The following is a 14,043-nucleotide window of genomic DNA, read 5'->3' as shown; positions in this document are numbered from 1 at the left end:
GGGGTACAATCTCTCCTTCAAGGCCAGTCACACCCCTTGAGGCGCCTCATGCACTTCCTGGGGAAGATGGTGGCAGCAATGGAGGCAGTCCCTTTCGCGCAGTTTCACCTGCGTCCCCTTCAATGGGACATCTTACGCAAATGGGACAGGAAGCCGACGTCCCTCGACAGGACCGTCTCCCTCTCTCAGGCGACCAAAGCTTCCCTTCGGTGGTGGCTCCTTCCCACTTCATTATCGAAGGGGAAATCCTTCCTATCCCCATCCTGGGAAGTAGTCACGACGGACGCGAGTCTGTCAGGGTGGGGAGCGGTTTTTCTCCACCACAGGGCTCAGGGTACGTGGACCCAGCAAGAGTCCTCGCTTCAGATCAATGTTCTGGAAATACGGGCAGTGTATCTTGCCCTGAAAGCGTTCCAGCAGTGGCTGAAGGGCAAGCAGATCCGAATTCAGTCGGACAACTCCACAGCGGTGGCATACATCAACCACCAAGGCGGCACACGCAGCCGGCAACCCTTCCAGGAAGTCCGGCGGATTTTGATGTGGGTGGAAGCCACGGCCTCCACCATATCCGCAGTTCACATCCCAGGCGTGGAAAACTGGGAAGCAGATTATCTCAGTCGCCAGGGCATGGACGCAGGGGAATGGTCCCTTCACCCGGACGTGTTTCAGGAGATCTGTTGCCGCTGGGGGGTGCCGGACGTCGACCTCATGGCGTCCCGGCACAACAACAAGGTACCAATGTTCATGGCACGGTCTCAAGATCCCAGAGCTCTGGCGGCAGACGCCTTAGTTCAGGATTGGTCGCAGTTTCAGCTCCCTTATGTGTTTCCTCCGCTGGCACTGTTGCCCAGAGTGTTACGCAAGATCAGGGCCGACTGCCGCCGCGTCATCCTCGTCGCTCCAGACTGGCCGAGGCGGTCGTGGTACCCGGATCTGTGGCATCTCACGGTCGGCCAACCGTGGGCACTACCAGACCGACCAGACTTGCTATCTCAAGGGCCGTTTTTCCATCTGAATTCTGCGGCCCTCAACCTGACTGTGTGGCCATTGAGTCCTGGATCCTAGCGTCTTCAGGGTTATCTCAAGACGTCATTGCCACTGAGACAAGCTAGGAAACCAACGTCCGCTAAAATCTACCACAGGACGTGGAAAATTTTCCTGTCGTGGTGTTCTGCTCAGGGTATTTCTCCCTGGCCTTTTGCCTTGCCCACTTTTCTGTCCTTCCTTCAATCTGGACTGGAAAAGGGTTTGTCGCTCGGCTCTCTTAAGGGACAAGTCTCAGCGCTCTCTGTGTTTTTCCAGAAGCGCCTAGCCAGACTTCCACAGGTACGCACGTTCCTGCAGGGGGTTTGTCACATTGTCCCTCCTTACAAGCGGCCGTTAGAACCCTGGGATCTGAACAGGGTGCTGATGGTTCTTCAGAAACCACCATTCGAGCCAATGAGGGATATTTCTCTCTCACGCCTTTCGCAGAAAGTGGTTTTTCTAGTAGCAGTCACTTCACTTCGGAGAGTGTCTGAGCTAGCAGCGCTTTCATGCAAAACCCCTTTCCTGGTGTTTCACCAGGACAAGGTGGTTCTACGTCCGGTTCCGGAATTTCTCCCTAAGGTGGTATCCCCCTTTCATCTCAATCAGGATATCTCCTTACCTTCTTTTTGTCCTCATCCAGTTCACCAATGTGAAAAGGATTTGCACTTGTTAGATCTGGTGAGAGCACTCAGAATCTACATTTCTCGTACGGCGCCCCTGCGCCGCTCGGATGCACTCTTTGTCCTTGTCGCTGGCCAGCGTAAAGGGTCACAGGCTTCCAAATCAACCCTGGCTCGGTGGATCAAGGAGCCAATTATCGAAGCTTACCGTTCGGCTGGGCTTCCGGTTCCCTCAGGGCTGAAGGCCCATTCTACCAGAGCCGTGGGCACGTCCTGGGCTTTGAGGCACCAGGCTACGGCTCAGCAGGTGTGTCAGGCGGCTACCTGGTCGAGTCTGCACACTTTCACGAAGCACTATCAAGTGCATACCTATGCTTCGGCGGATGCCAGCCTAAGTAGACGAGTCCTTCAGGCGGCGGTTGCCCACCTGTAGGAAGAGGCCGTTTTACATAGGCATAGCCTATACAACCCAATTGTCTGGGTCTCCCAATTAGAGCTAGAAGAAAAGGAATTTACGGTAAGTAAACAAAATTCCCTTCTTTGCTTCTTTCTTTTGTGATATGTGGGGCTAATATTCATTTTTTTTTTTTTTACTTTTTTAAATTTGATTTACATTTATTTCACATATTGTGCACAGTCATAAAAGACATTAAGGGAGCATTTAAACATTGAAATACTTTATTTTATTTTTTTATCTTTTTTTAAATATCTGATTATTTTTTTTTTTTCCTGTGTTTTGGGCTGATATATTCATCCCAGTTACAGTTTTTAAATTCTGCTTCCTGGCTGCATAGCAGAACTAACTGGGTCTCGTAGGCCCCAACAGATCCTGTTTCTCCCTACACACAGCAACCACATGATCACTGGGTCCAGAAGAGGAAGGCTTGTTAAGCGACACAGTGACCAGGAAATCAGAAACCGTAAAAAAACCAACTCCGTCTTCTCTATGGAGGGTCCAGCTGACAGCCGGCTCCCACAGCTGCCGATCTTGTGCAGTGACACTTTAAACTTCACCGAGAGTATGTGGACCGGCCGGACATTTATAGTGTATGGCCAGTCTGGAGTTTCTTTACAAAAAAAAAAAAAGATAGTGACATGGGAAATTCTAAAAAATGTTGTCTTAAGTATGTCTGCCATAAAAACAAAACTAGCACCCCATATTTGAAAGCATGGTTTGAGAACTGCAATACCATAAAAAATATGCATCAGTCCTTAGTACAAAGTAAATGAGCTTTAACAAGAAAATATTAATCTCTTATTTAGGGTGGATGGAAAAGAGGTTCCTGCAGAAGGACGTCTAGAAGGGAAGACACCACTGCGAGACTTTCCTAGATTATCTCCAGAGAATAAAGAAGTGCGTCCATTTCGTTCACCAAGGAATGGGATAGTGGCACATGTGCAGCGTTGTGAGCAGAAGAGTATGGATCAGGTAAAGGCCTGGAATTAAAGTTCATTTTTTGGGGAAGGGGACACCTGTAAATACAGAAAACATGTTACTTATAATTATTATTCTTTTTTTCCCAACAGAACAGAGAGGTGGTTCTGCCTCCAGATGAGCGTATGTCAGAGTCTATTACTTCTCAGCACTTTGCAGGTATTTTGTGATTTATTTCTTTGCATTGCGTTTACTTTTTTAATTGAAGAATTTACTGATTTCTCCGTAAGCTTTAAACCATTACTTGTTTGTACAGTACTTCCATTTATGCTTTCTTAAATTAAATATTGGGTTTTGAGCAAATATAAGTTATTTGTAAAGTAGAATAGCTTAAAACACCTTAATGCATTATTGTCATATCTCATTCAAACTTCATGTCCCACAAAGATAGAGAAGGGAGGAGTGTTAGAATCCATGTAGTTGAGCCCATCAGTGTCTCCATTACATATAGGGTGACATGAGATGTGTTGTACACATCATCTGACTGCAGCTAATATTAGTGACCATCCATTCTTTACTGACTAGCAGGTAGCGTCGGTGACCATCCACCCATCCATCCATCCTGACTGTAAATAGCGTCAGGGACCATCCATTCATACTAAATGTGAGCAAGTGTCAGTGACCATCCATACTGACTGCAGGTAGCGTTGGTGACATCCATCCATACTGACTGCAGGTAGCGTTGGTGACATCCATCCATACTGACTGCAGGTAGCGTTGGGGACCATCCATACTGACTGCAGGTAGCGTTGGTGACCATCCATCCGTACTGACTGCAGGTAGCGTGGGTGACCATCCATCCATACTGACTGCAGGTAGCGTTGGTGACCTCCATCCATACTGACTGCAGGTAGCGTTGGTGATATCCATCCATACTGACTGCAGGTAGCGTTGGTGACATCCATCCATACTGACTGCAGGTAGCGTTGGGGACCATCCATACTGACTGCAGGTAGCGTTGGTGACCATCCATCCGTACTGACTGCAGGTAGCGTGGGTGACCATCCATCCATACTGACTGCAGGTACCGTTGGTGACCTCCATCCATACTGACTGCAGGTAGCGTTGGGGACCATCCATACTGACTGCAGGTAGCGTTGGTGACCATCCTTCCGTACTGACTGCAGGTAGCGTTGGGGACCATCCATACTGACTACAGGTAGCATTGGTGACCATCCATCCATACTGACTGCAGATAGCGTTGGTGACCATCCATACTGACTGCAGGTAGCATTGGTGACCATCCATCCATACTGACTGCAGGTAGCATTGGTGACCATCCATACTGACTGCAGGTAGCATTGGTGACCATCCATCCGTACTCACTGAAGGTAGCGTTGGTGACCATCCATCAATACTGACTGCAGGTAGCGTTGGTGATCATCTATCCATACTGACTGCAGATAGCGATCAGCTGCTTGAGTCGCACATCATGCACAACATTTTATATCTGACGATGTATGCAACTTGTTTAACCCCTTAGTGACCATGCCAAATTTTTCAAAATATAATGTGTCAATTTACGTGGCAATAACTCTGCAATGTTTAAACACATCCCATGGATTTTGAGACAGGTTTTTTTTTCATGACACATTATACTTTATGATAATGGTGAATTTAGGGTCGATATGTTTTGTATTAATTTATAAAAATATCAGAAAATTTTCAAAAAAATGTCTAAAGTAAGCAATTTGTAAACTTTGAATGGTTATCCCTTTTAATCCAGATCATCCAGTTATACCACAATAAATAGTAAATTACATTTACCTCATGTCTACATTTACATCGGCACCATCTGTAAAATGTTCTTTCATTGCATCAGGATGTTAGAAGCTTTAACATTTTAAAAGTAACTTTTCATTTTTTATTTTTTTTTTTCAATGACCTTTGCAAAACATTTTTTTAGTGACCTATTCAGCTTTGGAGTGACTTTGGGGAAACCGCCCCAAATAGTACCATTTTCAATATTGCTGTCAGGTAGTTTATTAATCCTTCAGCTGCTTTTCAGGAATTAATGCAAAGTGGCATGACCGGAAAGAAAAATTTTATTTTTACCTCCTAAATGTAGCTAACTTCTGAAAAGGTCACTATCTGGCAGCCTCTAAGGCCGTTATTTAGCTGTGAATTTTTATAGCAATCATCAGGGGCACAATCATGATGTCAAGAGGGAGCCCCCAGACTCTAACCACCTAGATGCCACAATCACTGCTGACAGCAGCATCTGAGCGGTTAAAAGGCCAACACCAATCGTGACTGATGCAGCAGGGTGTCAGCTATAGTGTACAGCCGACAGCTGCTGTATTTTCTCCTGTTGGGTGATGCTGTTCTCTTATATCCTAGGTCCGTTTTAATTCCTATTGGTGGTCACTAAGGGGTTGTTTGTGGAGCTATAGATAATGGTTAAAACTAATTTTAAGTATAAATTGTCGCTCCTTCCATATGTTTATGAATTTTCCTTCATTCCATAATCATACCTTTCGCTTCATTATTTCCATTTCATATCACATTTCTTTTCAAATCTATTTTTTGACTCCTAACATTATTATTGTTTTAACTAATTTTCATTTCCCCCCCACTCCATAGCTTGTGATTCACTCACTCGGACTCTGGACAGTGGTATTGGGACATTTCCTCCTCCGGATTACTGTGGAGGGACTCCTAACAAAAATACCCCAAAGTTAAAATCTAGGCTAGACTCTCCTTCTGTCCTTCCAGTGGGAAGGTTTTCTGCCTTCCCCAAGGTACCCCGAAGAGCTAGGACCTTGGAAAGGGACATGCGAGGTGTGGAAGAGATGTTCCCAAGTGGACAACACCAAAGTGTCCCAGCGTTCCATGCACTTTTGACAGAACCAGAACCAGCTATAAATCATAGGATGTATGGAGAAGGTTTGTGTCTTCTACCTATTTGTTAATTGTGGTAGTAGCAGTGTACATTCCTGTTGTCCTTTATTAGGTAAATTAGAGATAAGTGACTAAAGCCCCCGTCACATTTAATGACTTACCAGCGATCCCGAAAACGATGTGACCTGATAAGGATCGCTGGGAGGTCGCTGGTGAGATGTCACACAGTCAGACCTTACCAACGATGCAGTAACGATCAGCAACCTGTATAACGATCTCGGCAGGCATTAGGACCATGTTAGGAGGTCGTTGGTGGGTGTCAAACACAGCGATGCGTCCTACCCAGCAGGACATCGCCTTTGAAGAAAATGGTCCCAACCATTCAGCAGCGACTAGCGATCTCACAGCAGGGGCCTGATCGCTGGTAGGTGTCACACATAACGAGATTGCTGCTGCGGCATGGAAACGGTGACGCAGCAACGATCTCGTTAGCGGTCTCGTTAGCGATCTCGTTGTGTGTGATGGGGCCTTAAGGATTGCATAGTTCACTACTTGGGTATATTTTGGGATAAAGCAAAATTACCGTCCTTCTGGTAGCAGGACATTTACTGACTTAAAGTATGTACAGGATAAACCTCAGCCATTCATTCTAATATTAGGGTCACTCCAAATATGCATTCGAAAAAATTTTGTCCAAATTGGCCAATTTTAGTCAGGCGGGACAATTATCTTGTGTGTATGTGATCCTCCCAACTTGTCCCCTAATCAAATGTATTTTGAGCTAAGCAGCATTGGGCACGATTGAGCAGCAATTTATTCCTTAATTTGAAAATATCTGCATGCTTATCCAAAATGAGCATGCATGTGCAATGAGGTTGGGATGAATAATTGCTTGAGCGAGTGTTTAGCTGGCAAATATTGAATGGTTATGGCCGGTAACTGCGTTTCCATTTTCTCCTTTTACAGATTCCAATAGAGATCGTAGTCTTCCCCAACAAGGAAAGAACTGGACTTTTCCTAATGCAAAGGTCAACACAGGCTCTACAGAGACCTTTAGGACTAGAGTACATGAGCTGGAGGAGGTAACTGTCCAGTGCCAAATTTGGTGTATTGTCCTAAATGAGGAGTTTTACCTAAAGTTTATTGTTCCAACTAGGGTCACAGCTGTCTTAAAGGGAATCTGTCAGCAGGTTTTTACTACTCCATCCAAAAGCAGTGTAATGTAAGAGCAAAGCTCCCAATTCCAGCAATGTGTCATTTACTGAGCTGTTTGCTACCATTTTGATAACATTGTGTTCTCTGCTGCAGATCAAGTAGTTATTTGAATGTGGAGCTCTATAACCTCGCCCACACCACTGATTGACATCTTTCTGCCCATGGATAATATACACAGAAATCTATCAATCAGTGTTGGGGTGGGGTTATACAGACCTCATGAATATTCTGGACTACCTGGCAGCACGCCAAGTAGTCCTCTAATGAAAATCTGCTGATTAATCAATAATTTTATCAAATCTAGACTAAGGATCCCAGTAAGTGACACACAGCTTGAGTCAGGATATCTGGCCCTACATTATGCTGTTTTTAGATTAGGTGGCAAAAACTTGATGACCGATTCCCTTTAATATGTTGCTTTGAATAAGATTATTCTGTAGCTTAAACCACTCCTCTATACATAATGCAAATGCTGATCAAGGGCTGATGTAATACTAGTGAATATTGTGCCACAATTGTCCTACTCAGGTGAGGAGCTGAGCTGCAATGCCAGACAAATACCCTGTACAATGAGTAACGCTGTATGTAGGAGCAGGGTGCAAAGCACAGATTATTTTGTATTCTGGACATGCCCTTTAAGTGAATGAATGATCTCTCCACATGCCATATTACATTGGTAGTACAGTAGGGGCTTTTTTTTTTATACTGATTCTGTTATATCTCTCTTGGGTCCTAGTATGGAGTTGCCATATAATGATGTATACGAGTTGAGTCCAAGTTATAAAAGCCGTGCAAATATGCATACCGTACTTTAGGCCCTGTGCGCACACTGCGTTTTTACCCACGGTTTTACCCGCGGTTTTGCTGCAGACATTTCTTGAGAAATGTTTCAAATCTTTCTGCAGACATTTCCCAGCAAAACCTATGGGGAAAAAAATAGCTGTGCGCACACTGCGTTTTTTTTCTCAAGAAAATTCTTTGAGCAGAATTTCTTGAGAAAATGAGCATGTCCCTTCTTTTCCGCAGGAACCTGCGGTATACCCCCGGTATTTCACTCCATTCACTGTAATGTAATCGCGAAATACCGGGGGTATACCGCAGCTAGCAAATAATGTGCGGTATACCCTTGGTATAGCCGCGATTTACCTGCGGTAATGCTCATCACTGCCTGCGGTTTTGCAGGAAGTGATCTCATTATGACAGAAGAGGAAGCGGAGCAGAGTAAACACACACGTCACACTCCCTGGACGCCGCACAGAAGCACTTCCGTGTGACCTCCGGCGGGTGCCCGTGCAGTCTGTCCTGCTCCAGCCCCGCCGCTGTCAGCACAGCAGTGTCAGTGTCTGCCTGCAGTGTCAGTAGCTTGTCACGCTGCAGTGCTGGCAGCCGCGGGGATGCCGAGCGCTGCTGTGAGGAGGATAGATGAGATCGTTACCTGCTGTGACGATCTCCTGTTTCCTGACGTCACTGCCGTCTATGCTCGTCTCGCGGGCGGCCCGTGACGGTCACTAGCGGTGACATCACGGGCTCTCGCGATACTGCTGAGGACGCGGCGGGCATAGAAGTCAGTGACAGCGCTGACGTCAGCAGTGCAGGAGATCATCACAGCAGGTAATGATCTCATCTAACCTCCTGAAGTCAGCGCTGGTCATTCTCTGCAGTGACCTGGGCTGACCTATTGATGTTAGCTCAGGTCACTGCATTGCTCTCCCAGCCAATGGGGAACATTCTGTTCTTCATTGACTGGGACAGTGACTATGGTATGGATCGCCGTGGGACCCCCTTATTGGATTACGCCGGACCCGGATTTGATTGCTCTTTTCAATAAATTGGTGAAAGAGGGAATGTTTTGGGCAGTGTTTTTTCAAATAAAACATTTTTTGTTGTCTATTTTTTTATTTCTTACTGACTGGGTTGGTGATGTCGGGTATCTGATAGACGCGTGACATCACTAACCCTAGGGCTTGATGCCAGGTGACATTACACATCTGGCATCAACCCCATATATTACCCCGTTTGCCACCGCACCAGGGCAACGGGATGAGTTGGGGTGAAGCGCCAGGATTGGCACGTCTAATGGATGCGCCACTTCTGGGGCGGCTGTGTCCTGCTATTTTTAGGCTGGGGAGTGTCCAATAACAGTGGACCTCCCTAGTCTGAGAATACCAGACCACAGCTGTCCGCTTTACCTTGGCTGGTGATCCAATTTGGGGGAGACCCCACGTCTTTTGTTTTTAAATTATTAATGTAAAATAACAGCGTGGGGTGCCCTCAGTTTTGGATTACCAGCCAAGGTGAAGCTGCCAGCTGTGGTCTGAAGGCATCTGCTTTACCCGAGCTGGCTACAAAAGATGGGGGGACCGCACGTCATTTTTTTTTTAAATTATTTATTTTTTGGCTAAATACAAGGCTAGGCACCCTTTAGTGCCACATGAAAGTCACTAAAGGGTGCCAGCTTAGAATGTGCAGGGAGGTGGTACATTATATAGGTCTTTCTCATCTATCTATCTCTCTATCTATTCATCTATCCATCTTTCCCTCTATCCATTATCTGTCTGTCTATCGATTATCTATTATCTATATTATTTATTGCAGTTACAGCATAAAAAAAAACGCAGGGACCAACCTGCGGCAAAAACGCATGCGTTTTTCCCTTGGTTTTGGTGCGTTTTTTTTTACCGCAGGTGCGGTAATCTTCAACTCCCAAAAGTTTCTCAAGAAATTTTCTTGAGAAAAATCACTTTTCTAGTGCGCACATAGCCTTAAAGGGAAGGAATAAAACTTGCCATATTGAGCAAATGTTCTTTTTTCAGTTTAGTATTATGCTTTGAGTGTGTATATTTGAGCACCACTTGGTGGCAGAAAGGTTTTCACTCTGTTCTAGTGACAGATTACGTGTCTTGTAACAAACCACTTTATCTCCATCTACAGTATAAGGCGATCATGGCAGGAGCCACAAATGAGCAATGTGGTGTCAGAGCGCAGATACAGAAATAATCACATCTATAGTTTACCTCCAGGAAATAAGGGAGTGAATAGTCACCAGAGAGGAGAAGCCAGGGCCCCTTGTTGGCTGTGTGTGGGGAAAACCACTTAATTAAAAAGTAATTAGCTCCTATTTTATATCACAATCTCAGGATGTTTCTGAGATTAAACGGGCTTTCCCATCTACATCAGTACTGCCCAACATCTGAATGGGGAAAATCAGACACTTATCAGAACTGGCCTGATCTGAAACAAAGCCATCTTGATGTGATTGAATGTAAATTTTCTGCTGTTATTTAAGGGGTCTTATAAAAAATATTGTATTAACCATATTAGGAGACTAGTTTATCCTTTTTGTCACTATCCAAATAAATCTGGACATATCTGTACATGTAATTATTATCCAGACTATGTGACAGAGCTGTACAGGGTATATAAACCTAAAAAGAATTAAAGTAGTAAATGAGTGACTGCTGATCAACTCATAAATTGTAAATGTAGCATTTTCTGGGAAACCGAGCAGTAGCAATAAAATATGAGCAAATAACTGGTCATTTTTTACCTAAAGGGTCATCTTTATAACAAACCTGCATCTTTTTAAGTCCTTTTTAGAGGGTAGGCAAGCTGATCCTACAGTGCCTTGCAAAAGTATTCGGCCCCCTTGAATTTTTCAACCTTTTCCCACATTTCAGGCTTCAAACATAAAGATAAAAATTGAATGTTATGGTGACGAATCAACAAGTGGGACACAATTGTGAAGTTGAATGAAATGTATTGCTTATTTTAAACGGTTTAAAAAAAAACCCTGAAAATTGGGGCGTGCAATATTATTCTTCCCCTTTAAGTTAATACTTTGTAGCGCCACCTTTTGCTGTGATTACAGCTGCAGTCCCTTGTGGTATGTGTCTATTAGTTTTGCAAATCATGAGACTGAAATTCTTGCCCATTCTTCCTTTGCAAACCGCTCGAGTTGAGTGAGGTTGGATGGAGAGCGTTTTGTGAACAGCAGTTTTCATCTCTTTCCACAGATTTTCGATTGGATTCAGGTCTGGACTTTGACTTGGCCATTCTAACACCTGGATACGTTTGTTTGTGAACCATTCCATTGTAGATTTTGCTTTGTTTGGGATCATTGTCTTGTTGGAAGACAAATCTCTGTCCCAGTTTCAGGTCTTTTGCAGACTCCTACAGGTTTTCTTCAAGAATGATCCTGTATTTGGCTCCATCCTTTTTACCCATCTTCCCTGTCCCTGCTGAAGAAAAGCAGGCCTAAACCATAATTCTGCCACCACCATGTTTGACAGTAGGGATGGTGTGTTCAGGGTGATGAGCTCTGTTGCTTTTACGCCAAACATATCATTTGACATTGTGCCCAAATAGTTCTATTTTGGTTTCATCTGACCAGAGCACCTTCTTCCACATGTCTGGTGTGTCTCCCAGGTGGCTTGTGGCAAACTTTAAACAACACTTTTTATTGATATCTTTGAGAAATGGTTTTCTCCTTGCCACTCTTCCATAAAGGCCAGATTTGTGCAGTGTACAACTGATTGTTGTCCTATGGACAGACTTTCCCACCTCAGCTGTAGATCTCTGCAGTTCATCCAGAGTGATCATGGGCCTCTTGGCTGCATCTCTGATCAGTCTTCTCCTTGTTTGACATGAAAGTTTGGATGGACGGCCGGGTCTTGGTAGATTTGCAGTGGTATGATACTCCTTCCATTTCAATGTGATCGCTTTCACAGTGATCCTTGGGATGTTTAAAGTTGTGGAAATCTTTTTTTTTTTTTTTTTTTTGTAACCAAATCCGGCTTTAAACGTCTCCACAACAGTATCACGGACCTGCCTGTTGTGTTCCTTTGGTCTTCATAATGCTATCTGTGCTTTAAACAGAACACAACACTGAGACTATCACAGAGCAGGTGCATTTATACGGAGACTTGATTACACACAGGTGGATTATATTTATCATAAATCAGTCATTTAGGACAACACTGGATCATTCAGAGATCCTCAATGAACTTCTGGAGTGATTTTGCTGCACTGAAAGTAATGGGGCCGAATAATATTGCACCCCCCAATTTTCAGTTATTTAAAAAAAAAACAACAAGTTTAAAATAAGCAATACATTTCGTTCAACTTTATAATTGTGTCCCACTTGTTGTTGATTCTTCACCATAACATTAAAATGTTTATCTTTTATGGTTGAAGCCTGAAATGTGGGAAAAGTTTGAAAATTTCAAGGGGGCCGAATACTTCCGCAAGTCACTGTATTTATATTAGATCGTTTGCCCCTTCTGCAAACTCTGAAATGTGACATTTGTCTAGTGCAGTGGTCGCCATTCTTTCTGACAAAGAACCACATTTAGCTCTGACAGAGGGTCGCAAGGACAGTAGTGACTCTCAAGCCCCCATTACTACCAATAGTATGACAGCAAATCTCTTCAGCAGAAATCACACTGAGGTGGTATACCAAGATCCAAGGGTTCCCTCTATACCCCCATTCAGATCTGCTCTTCTGTGTGGGGCTACTCACAAAAGTCATCATCTAGAGACCTGCTTTTCATATGTTTATCCTGGCGCTAATGCATTAAGCTGGCAGATACTCACGAGCCACAAATGACGAGTCCGCGAGCCGCATGTGGCTCCCGAGCTACAGGTTGGGGTCCTCTGGTCTAGTGTATGTCTAGCATTAGGTGGAACTCTAAAACTAATAGGAAATAGTGTATACAGCTTATGAGCTGATCTGTGAAAATAATTAGAAGAAATTACTGTGCTTAAGAACTTAGGAAAAATTACTAAAAAAACCCCTTTTTTTCTTTTACAGATCCCGTCCGAGGGTGATAGAGACTGTGATATGTCTGGTTACCCACATTCCTCCCTTTGTTTCCCGGGCAGTGTGAGCAGTCGTACACCCAGCACTTCTGAAGTTGGAGATGAGGGTACAAGTGAAGCCAAATCTCGAGATAATGAACAGGGTCAGACTGGGCTGGAGAACTCTGAATCTCTGAGTGATTCTTTATATGACAGTCTTTCTTCCTGTGGTAGCCAAGGCTGATAGAACAATCCTTCATCCCTATAATTGTCATGCTGCCTGACATAATACAAGCTCTCCAAAAGTAGATGGACTTTGTCGGCTGCTATGTGGGTGCTATTCCATGTGGAGTCTGTCCTTTCCATGACCTTGTTGGTTACTCCTCTAGAATGACCTTGTACTCCCCACATGAGCCTCAAAAATCCCAAGTATTAGAAATGTCCTAGAGTCTTGCTGCCTCTGGCCTTACAGGTAAAGGTCATGAAATACCGCGGAACTGTTGCCTCATTTTCTGCCTCATTCTCTCCAAGGCTGGGGAGGGTCTTGAACGTGCTCTTCCTCTTGAGTTGCCACCTTCCCACCTTCTCCCTCTTTGTAGATTACCATTGTTCTTGTTCTTTTTGTTTTTATTATTTGTCTGTCTTGTATGGGCTACCCCTTTACTATGCATCTATACCACCAGCGGATATGTCATTCACTGCAGGAAGGTGAAGGGGAACAACGGATTAAGAGAATACCTCACATCTTTGTCTCTCTGATCAAATTCTCAGCAATGCACTGATCCAGAAGCAGAATACCAACTCTACGATCTTCAGCATTTATTTTTTTTTTTATCAGGGAGTAAGTTTAGAAACAGTCCATTTATTTTAGCTGCATATCTGGAAGTCTTTGTGATTTAGGGAGTATTGACTAGTTTGACTTGATGTGACTTTTTTCATCTGTGGCCCCTTTTTTATTTTAATTTTTTCTTTGTTTATATTTGTGCTGTTTTATATAAAATATATATATATTTTTATTTCTGTAAATTTAGTTTGTGTTTTTGTTTTTTTTTTAAATTTTCCAATATGTTTGTTTTATTATTTTTTTTTTTTTTTTTTTTTGGGGGG

General features: G+C 43.9%; 1 protein-coding gene across 5 annotated transcripts in view; it reads left to right on the top strand.

Annotated features, from left to right (window-relative positions):
• Positions 1-14,043, top strand: part of NCKAP5L (NCK associated protein 5 like) — a 154,364-nt gene extending 140,321 nt beyond the window's left edge. For 4 of the 5 annotated variants that reach the window (XM_075336916.1, XM_075336914.1, XM_075336915.1 and 1 more), the window contains 5 exons: positions 2,913-3,078; positions 3,177-3,243; positions 5,668-5,970; positions 6,892-7,007; positions 12,950-14,043. In XM_075336916.1, the coding sequence (XP_075193031.1) occupies positions 2,913-3,078; positions 3,177-3,243; positions 5,668-5,970; positions 6,892-7,007; positions 12,950-13,180 (883 nt within the window). In that variant the 3' untranslated portion in view covers positions 13,181-14,043. The remainder of the gene's footprint in view (positions 1-2,912; positions 3,079-3,176; positions 3,244-5,667; positions 5,971-6,891; positions 7,008-12,949) is intronic. The other variant, XM_075336917.1, reaches the window with a different exon arrangement.

This window comes from Anomaloglossus baeobatrachus, chromosome 2 (assembly GCF_048569485.1).
Source record: "Anomaloglossus baeobatrachus isolate aAnoBae1 chromosome 2, aAnoBae1.hap1, whole genome shotgun sequence".
In the NCBI taxonomy this organism is placed as follows: domain Eukaryota; kingdom Metazoa; phylum Chordata; class Amphibia; order Anura; family Aromobatidae; genus Anomaloglossus; species Anomaloglossus baeobatrachus.
Note: the sequence above shows the minus strand (reverse complement) of the source record. Positions and strands in the feature narration are given on the sequence as shown.